Below are 9,690 nucleotides of genomic sequence, written 5' to 3' on the forward strand. Positions count from 1 at the left end.
GAGATGCTCTTAGTCTTCCTTCTTGTGTTAAGAATCTAGTCCTAGGAGAACTCCTTTGTAATGTAGAACTCTAGCTTGTGCATGGATTTCTCTTATAAGGAAAGCGTTTTAGTAGCAAGCTTCTTAATAATCAGAGGGTCCTATTTATCACTTGTAGTATTTGATAGGACTATGATTATGTTACGTGTATGATTCCTTTTGCACGATATCACTTACTTACTGCCTTAACCTATCCATTGATTATTATATTTTGGTGCCTTAGATTGTGGGTACGCGTGCTCGAGGAGATGCAGGGAATCGTCAAGGAAAAACGTATGCCATAGAGCGTGCAGAACTTGTTGTACAAGATGCCAGTGTGTTCCTCCTGGTACTTATGGAAACCACCATGCATGCCCTTGCTATGCAGGCCTAAGAACCCATGGAAACAGGCCTAAGTGCCCCTGATTCATACTCTTTCTATTAAATATTGCTGTTTAATCAATAATCATACGCTCAATTCCAAGCTATGTATATGCTTGAATTATAATTCTGCATGTCCTCTTTTTCTTGTAATAGGAAATAATAATGTTGTTGTATCACTTGAGAGGGACAGATTATTCTTTATATATGCCAGTATATTTAACTGGTTACTACTTCATTGATTTATATCTTATTATTTTGTATTATGTATGCATCTTTATGTTCAGTTTTTATTTATTTATTTTACTAAAGGAAAAGCTTCATTAAGCAATAGGAAGAGTTACATAAATGCCCAATAAAGAATGAACAAAAGAAGGACCATTCTGCGGATAAAACATACTAGTGTAAGAGCGTGCCGCCCTTGTAAGGGTATGAGCAACACAGTTCGCTTATCTATTAATAAAAGAAATACTAAGACTTCGAATATCTTTTGCAATAAGTTGACAAGCGTGAAAAACGAGTTGGGAGTCTGTCTCAAGAATAAACATGAGAGAGATTATTGCCTTTAATCCACGAGAGGGCTTCCTTCACACAAAGAGCTCCAACAACTTTAACCTCGGGGGAGCTATCCTAGACCTTGCAAAAACCGCCAATGGCGATAACATGCTCCTCTCTAACCACAAACCAGTGGCGAATCCATGATTTCCGAATAGGGGGCTAATTCTAACCCAATATTAGAAAAAAAAAATCATGTATATATAAAAAATTAAAATCAAACTATGTAAAATTTTAATTCTATTGATAAATGCTAATTAGCGATAAATATTTAAGTACTTGTTACATATATAGTACTATATTAACGATAAATATACCTATTTTTTACAACAGATGAGATACCGATAGATGGCAAACTTAGTCTTCGAAACCATGAATTTTGGAAATGTTGCAAAATGGTTCATCTTAAAGAACCTAAATTAAATCCCCAAATCAAAACCCCTAATTAAATCTCCAAATTAGAACCCTAATCAAAACCTCTTAATTAAATCCTCAAATAAAAACCCTCAAATAAAACACTTAGTTAAACTTCCAAATTAGAACCCGTAAATAAAGAACCCTTAATTAAACCCCTAAATCAAAACCCTAAAATCAAATTAAGGTAACTCACAATCTAATTAAAACTTCTAAATTAGAACCTCAAATCAAAACCCCCTTAATTATAAAGTTAATACAATCTAAATTAAAATCTATAAATTAGTTCAACCCAAAATTAAATAAAAAATCTAATTTTTTTTTTTTTGACAAATAGATGGACTTTTATATATCAGAAAGCAGAGCCGTACAGATACAGGGGGGAGGGTGAGAAATCCACACCGTCCTATCAGTGCCAGATATAACTGCACGGGCTAAAGAATGAGCAGCCTGGTTGGCTGTTTTACGAATAAATGAAACAGAGACATTTACAATTTCCTTTAATAAGAATTTGCAGTCTTCAATGATTAAATCAAGAGCTGAGTTGCCGCTAGTTTCTCGCTGTAAAGCATACACTAGCAATTGGGAATCAGACTCTACAAGCACGTTTCGTCTACCTGTCTCCTTTAACCAGCTTAACGCCTCCCGGCAAGTCAAGGCCTCTACCAAAAACGGATCCAATCGACAGTATAGGGTGCCGTTTCCCGCAGCGACGAGCTCGCCCTCGCTGTTTCTAAGCACAAACCCAAACCCTGCACTGTTCCTTTCCACAAAGACCGCCCCGTCAACATTTAGCTTTGTCCAGCCGTGAGGGGGACGGCGCCATTGTTGTTCCGTCTGCCTAACTGCGACGCCAGCGGCAAGGCGACGCCCTTGAGCCTCGCACCAATTTGCTAGATAAGATAAAGCCGACGAGTGAAGAACAATAGGGGTAGAAGATTTATTATTCCATACCTGATTATTTCTGTTTATCCATAAAAACCAGCAGCCCACAGCCGCCATATCGACATTCTCCGGTTTGACCGCCAATAGTTTCCTCCAGAAGTCCGAGAAACACGTACAACCGTCTATCAGCCCCGACAGACCCGTCAAACACCAAAACAGCCTCGCCAATCGACATGCTACTAGCGCGTGGAAGTCATCTTCTTCCATCTGGTTACACATAGGACACACGCTACTAATCTGAACCCTTCGGGAATTGAGAGCTTTTAGAGATGGGAGGCAGCCGGATAGCGTTCGCCATATCAGATTCCTTACCTTAGGGGGGGCCTTGAGAGACCAAACCGAAACCCAGTTAATATCAGCACTTACCGGGTTCAGATGTGCCCTGTTCTGAACTTCCCACAGGTGGTGATAAGCGCTTTTGACAGAGAACTTGCCCTTCGAGTCCCAGAACCATTCCCACGAATCGTTAACAGCCCGCAAGCTAAGTGAGATACTTCGGATGAGTTCAACATCTCTATCAACAAAAATTCCTCTAATTAATTGAAGGTCCCAGTCGCTCGATTCAGATCGAAGACTCTCAACCATTTCGCAGCCCAAGCCAGTAAGAGGGGTACTCACCACATAGGGGTTTGCTGGATCCGGGAGCTATGGTTCGTCCCAAATATTGATTAGATCCCTTGTCCCTAAAAAATCTAATATATTTAAAACTTAAATTAATTAAAATAAATGAGAGAAAGAGAGAAGAAAGACTTACTTGATTGATGGTGTTAGAAGATTGAGAATGAAAAAGATAAAAAAGAGGGATTAAAAATGTATTTAAAAAAAAAGGCGGGCAGCGGGAGCAAGTCTTTTGAATTTGAATTGAAATAGGATAACTTTTACTTTTTCAATTTGGCTCTTTACCAAAATGATGTCATTTTGGTAGGGCCAAATGAAAAAAATAAGTGCTTACCCCATTAGGTTGGGTACAAACCCTAATCTATATATATTTGGGTCCGGTTCAATTTATTTTTTATTGATTAAGATCTTGTTTGCTAAATCACTTAATTGTTTAAAAGGATAAGTACAAAAAAATGCCTGTGGTTTACCTATTTTGTAAACGCGAACCTGTGGTTTTTTTACAAACAGAGATATGTGTTAAACGTCGTTAGCAAACAGATGTCAAATTGACTAACGGTGTCAAAATTCAAAGAGAAAAGAGTTAATTTGGTCTTTATATTTATCTATTTTATAAATTAACCCCCATAATTATCTAATTATCACAAATAAACCCCAAAATCAAAAAAAAAAAAAAAAATACCATCTTCACCATCTCTTTTTAATTTTTTATTTTCATTCTTCTTCTTCTTCTACTATTTTTTTTTCGAAAAATTTTGATTCCAGAAATTCTGGAAACTGGAATTTTTTCAGAATTCGGTGAATTTTCCAGAATTCTGGAAAATTCTAGAATTCTGAAAAATTCCAGAAATTCTGGAAATTAAAAAAAGAAAAAAAAAAGAAGAAGAAAAAAAGAAGAAGAAGAGAAGAGAGAGAGAGGAAGAAGAAGAAGAAAAAAGGAAGAAGAGGAAGAAGAAGAAGAAAAAAGGAAGAAGAAGAAGAAGAATAATAATATGAAGAAGAGAGAAGAAGAAGAAAATGGTGAGTTTTTTTTATATATTTTAATTTTCTTTTTTATTATTTTTGATTTTGGGGTTTATTTGTGATAATTAGATAATTAGGGGGGTTAATTTATAAAATAAATAAATATAAGGACTAAATTAACTCTTTTCTCTTTGAATTTTAACACCGTTAGTCAATTTGGCCTCTGTTCGCTAACGACGTTTAACACATACCTCTGTTTGTAAAAAAAAAACCACAGGTTCGCGTTTGCAAAATAGGTAAACCACAAGCATTTTTTTTTGTACTTATCCTTTGTTTAACTTAAAATGTTAAGCACTTATTTAATTTAAGTGCGTTTGATAACGGTTGTTTCTCCACCACTTAAATTAGTTAATTAAGTTAAAAACAACTTATTTTGATAAGTCAAAATATTTAACTTAACATTTTAAGTTAAACATTATCGACTAATATTTTTTATATAAATTAAATCATTTAATATTTTCAGCACTTATAATATTCAGCACTTAAAATCCAGTACTTATTTTTTCAGCACTTAATTTTGAGTTTTATCAAACAACACCTAATCCACTAGATATATAATAGGATGGATTCAATCCAAAATCAAATCTCGTTGGCCACTTTAGTTAGGGTTAATTCGAGATGAAAATAATTAGGTCAAAAGAAGTGTTTCCTTCTCCTTGGCTGCTGCAAATATAGGGGAGCTAATTTTCCCTAACTATATATTTTCTAGAGGTAACGCCGGTGCCGGGAGGGGGGAAGTGGGGGGCCGCCCAGAAGTTATGATGAAAACAAACATCAAACCAAGCAGGGAAAAGATTCCAAGAGGGAATTCTAAGGTTAAGATGACTTAATGATTAACATTACATAACATAATTGCAATCAATAATAAGATGAAAAAGATGCTCTCCCAACTCACCACATGTTTCGATAAGTTTTCCATGTTGATTCCCTTTAGAAAGAGATTCTTAAGAAAAGGGATAAGATTCCTGTAAAGTTTCCAAATAAAGAGCTTGATCTGAGGAGGAAGGTTAAAACGCCACATGCTCATTTAGTTAGGAACATCTGCTCCTCAGGCACTAGAAGGAGCTCTGCTGCAAGCCTGATCTCACATTATAAATGGCTCATTTATCAAAGTGTGAATGGAGGCAATCCATGTAGAGATGCTCCCCTGAAGTCTAGTGAATACACCTCTAACCTTTTGGCTTAGAATCCGACTGGAAGGAGTTCATCATGCACTAAATCTTAACACATAGTGACTTAGGAAGAAGAAAATACTCACAGAACAAAAAAGGATATCTTGAACCATTTTTTAAGAAGAATTATTTACCAACCTGAGAAAAAACTCGGATGTGAAAGCATGATACTTCCAAGAAGGAGTCTCACCCGAGTCTCCCAGAAAAGAAGTGCATCATATCACGAGCGAGACATACACGTTTTGACGATTCTTGGTAAAATGTAACATTCAAGAACATATAGCTGGATTATATAGAGCCACCACCCGATCTACCGGACCAGAAAATTCAGTACAGTAGAGAAAGCGCTCGACTACTACACTCTTCAGAGATAGGTTCGGAACATTCATTTACTCATCTATAATATTAAATTAATTTAAATATTTATACTTGATTACTTCGAATGATACTAGTGATGATTAATTAATGTGAATGCGAGTTTAATGGAAAGTGGTAAATAAATTACATATCCACATCAATGGTATGAATAGGGATATAAAATTCCAAACTGGAATATACTATATATATATATATATATATATATATAGAGGTGAGTTCCAGTGTGACAAGGGGTTAGGGTGTGACAAGGAGCTTATTGTGTGACATAACAAAACTATATAGTTTTGATGATAATTGAAAAGGGCAAGGTGACAAATTTGTAAATAAAAGGAAAAAGAGGATAGAGAAAATTGTTTTATTTCTTTTTTTTAAAATACATTTTCCCGACATTTCTAACCTTGTTTTTCGAAATTTTTTATACTATTAGACTCGTCTAAATTAGACGGTCATTTTAAGATCCCTGAAGCTCAAGTAAAAAAAATTCCGGTGAATGGAATCCGGGTGGGCGTTTTCTGGCGAAAAAACAAGTACCCAAAAAATTCTCAAACAATTCCAAAAAATGTAAAACATTATTCTGAGAAACTTTAATTCTTTGGATGAAGCGAGATTTCTTACGGTTTAGTCCCAATAAAACTTGTTCCTTAATTGTATCTATTTTACATGCTTCAACAATTTGTTGGGTCAAAACCGTAAGGAATCTCGTTTTGAGCCAAGAATTAAAGTTTCTTAAAATGATGTTTTACATGTTTTGGAATTTTTTGATAATTTTCTGGACACGTTTTTTGTTCTACTTACATTGTTCCGACAGTGTACGAAATTGTTCCAAATCAGTGTACCATTTGTTCCAACATAATACTTATATTGTTCCAACAGAATAAATCAGCGTACCAATTTTTCCAACAAAATAGTTCTATTATTCCATCATAATACTTATATTGTTCCAACATAATAAATCAGTTTACTAATTGTTCGAAATCAATTTTATTATCTATATCTTAAATTTCATTTTTATTTCTTAGTATTTAATATAGTATCTTCAAATTTATATTAGTTATATTATTTAGAAAATAATTCAAATTCTTATATTCTGCCAATAGAATAATTATATTATTCCAACAGAATAGTTACATTGTTTCAACAGAATACTTATATTGTTTCAACAGAATTGTTATATTGTTCCAACAAAATATTGCAACACATAGTGCTGAAAGGTAAGACCAAAAAATGCCCAGAAAATTATCAAAAAATTCTAAAATATGTAAAACATCATTTTAAGAAATTTTAATTCTTGGCTCAAAATGAGATTTCTTACGGTTTTGACCCAATAAATTGTTGAAGCATGTAAAATGGATAAAATTAAGGAAATTGTTTTATTGGGACTAAACCGTAAGAAATCCTGCTTCGATTAAAGAATTAAAGTTTCTCAAAATAATGTTTTTCATTTTCTGGAATGTTTTGAGAATTTTCTGGGTACTTTTCGTTTTCTCGCCGGAAAACGCCCACCTAATCGCCAGATTCCGTTGATTTGGGACTAAACCGTAAGAAATCTCACTTTGAGTCAAGAATTAAAGTTTCTTAGAATGATGGTTTCTTTATCAAAGATAGCTAAATAAAGATTGGGCTCTAGTAAATAGCATAATCCTCTAGTAGATGACAATCTCAAAAGATCCTATGACTTCTCTCGTCCCTCCCCCCTGCGCCTGACTTTGCTTCACCCATCGGACCCTCCTAGGTCGGCAGAAGGTCCGCCGCCCTGGCCGGACGAATCCACCATAGAGGAAGTCCCGCCTAAGTTAGCCTTGGCTGGGGAGCCGCCGCCCCCTACTTCGGTGGCACCGCAGCAGGCCGGTCGACCGCGTGCCTCCTTCAAAGACAAGCTCCTGAACCGGAATGTGTCGGGTGAGAAGCCGGGTAAGGAGTCGCCGGTTTGGGAACTGGTGGATGGCGATATTAGGATAGACAAGAGCTCTTCTACTCCTAAAATCCACTTATCAGATAGAATACAGAATTTGATTGCCCAAGATATGAATCAAGTGGTTTTCATTCGAGTTCTTGGTCGTGCCATGGGATACAAAAGCCTTTATCTGCAAATTTCAAAAATCTGGGGACCAATTGGGGCTTTCCAAATGGTGGACCTGGGAAGCGGGATTTTTATGGTAAAGTTCACGGAACCAGAAGATTACCTCAAGGCTCTTACTCAGGGACCTTGGATGATCTTTGGACATTATCTCATAGTTCAGCCCTGGAGCCCTAACTTCTCAGCGGATGTTCACAGTATTTCAGCGGTTGTTGCATGGATTCGCCTTCCCAACCTCTCTATCCACCTGTACCACAAAGGGATTCTCAAAGCCCTGGGGAATGTCATTGGAAGGGTGCACAAGCTGGATTACAACACGGCCTCCCTGGAACGAGGTAAGTATGCACGTATTGCTGTATCTATTGACCTAACCTCTCCTTTGATTTCTCAAATCGAAATAGATGGACGCATTCAAAGAATCGAGTATGAGGGCCTGCCTACAATTTGTTTTAATTGTGGGAGATATGGCCATGCCCTGCTGTCTTGCCCTCAAGAGATCAGACCTCTCCGGCCGGAACCACCTGCCTCAACTGAATTAGCTGCTCAGGGAAACTTTGGGGACCATGATGGTGCAGTGCCGGGATGTTACGGTCCCTGGATGATTGCTCAGAAGCGGGGTAGAAAGACAACTGCACCTCACCGACCTGCCGTGCCGAGCAAGCCTACGACGGCTAGTAGTACCTTACGACAGGATGCAGGGGAAAAAGGGGATGGTGGGTGTTCTAGGTTTTCTGCCTTACTTGAGAGTAACGTTTTGGAGGCCAATTCTGAGCTAACATCACTACACCATAAAACCCCTACTGCAACCAAGTGAAATTGTTGCCTTAGACCCCTTTTTGAGTTGCAGTAGGCCAAAAATAGGTCTAACGCAACAAAATTCCAATTGTTGCGGATTCTCCTGTAGCATTATTTGCTAATGCAACAATTTGTAAACAATAGCAACAATTAACAATTGTTGAATATTTTTTAATTAGTTGCAACAAATTTTTGATTATAGCAACAAACTTACAAAATAATGCAACATGTAATTATTGTTGCATTAAATCTTATGCAGCTAATTTATTTAATTTTTGCAACAATTTAAATAGTTTCTGCAACATTTATATTACTATTTGCAACAAATTTTATGATATTGCAACAATTTTAGTTCGAATTTGCAACATAATTGGTTGAAATTGCAACAATTTTAACTAGCATTTGCAACATATTTATTAGTTTTTGCAACAATTTTGACTGAATTTGCAACATATTTGGTAGTTTTTTGCAACATTTATATTTGAATTTTGCAACAATTGCAATCTGCATCATTTCTTTTTAATAATTTCAACCTGTAATAAATACAAATTTTGACTAATTTCGGAAAGTGTAATATAAAATATGACAAATATATTTACAAACAATGATCCAAGTCATAACAATCTCTTACAAAATAAGATAAGAGTATCATAATATATGTCCAATACATAGTTTTCAAATTCTAAGAAACCACAATCTTTCATCGATGTCACTCGTTATCTTCCCTATCATCATCCTGTACAAGAATTGACGTATAACTCATATCAGTTGCAAATTCTCATTATAAAATTATACTATAATAATGTACAAGTTATTTTATATATTTACCTCAGTGCTTAGCTCATTCGATACATCATTTAAAGGAGAGAATAGAATCAACTAACAACAAGCTTTGATTGAGTCAGCAACAATATTAGGAATGATGCTTTTACAGAAGTTTAATCTCTCGAAGTATGCGGGTGGCATCGGAGACATGTTCAAAGATGTCATTGATTTTCTTAATTGTAACCTTTCTCCAATATATGTATCATATGCAGAACAAACAACCCCATAGCTTCCTTTACCAATTACTTCCTCTATCTTGTACCTACTCCCCTTCCCCGCATTCAGTGAAAAAATCCACATCAACAGATGACTGCAACAACATGTCGAAAGGCAACTCATTAAAGTTCATCAAAATTTCTGTTATATAACTGAATTGATTTGTAATACAAGGTAGACATTATTTTTACTTGTAATCTTTTATGTCTTCTCAAGCTATTCATATATAAATCGGCCCCTTCACAGCCTGGATTGCAACCCATCCTAACCATT

General features: G+C 35.8%; 1 protein-coding gene across 1 annotated transcript; it reads right to left on the reverse strand.

Moving 5' to 3' along the window:
• Positions 1-1,713: 1,713 nt before the first annotated feature.
• LOC136201173 (uncharacterized) lies at positions 1,714-3,134 on the reverse strand. The gene is made up of 2 exons (XM_065991765.1): positions 3,068-3,134; positions 1,714-2,996 (listed from the first exon to the last, which is right to left on the reverse strand). Exon 2 carries the CDS (start codon positions 2,896-2,898, stop codon positions 1,714-1,716), a length of 1,185 nt encoding a protein of 394 aa, XP_065847837.1. The 5' UTR covers positions 2,899-2,996; positions 3,068-3,134.
• Between the last annotated feature and the right edge of the window lie 6,556 nt (positions 3,135-9,690).

This window comes from Euphorbia lathyris, chromosome 7 (assembly GCF_963576675.1).
Source record: "Euphorbia lathyris chromosome 7, ddEupLath1.1, whole genome shotgun sequence".
Taxonomy (NCBI): Eukaryota; Viridiplantae; Streptophyta; class Magnoliopsida; order Malpighiales; family Euphorbiaceae; genus Euphorbia; species Euphorbia lathyris.

Bases quoted from the DNA above. Each gene is read 5' to 3' on its own strand.
- LOC136201173 (XM_065991765.1), bottom strand. From the start codon at position 2,898: ATGGTTGAGAGTCTTCGATCTGAATCGAGCGACTGGGACCTTCAATTA.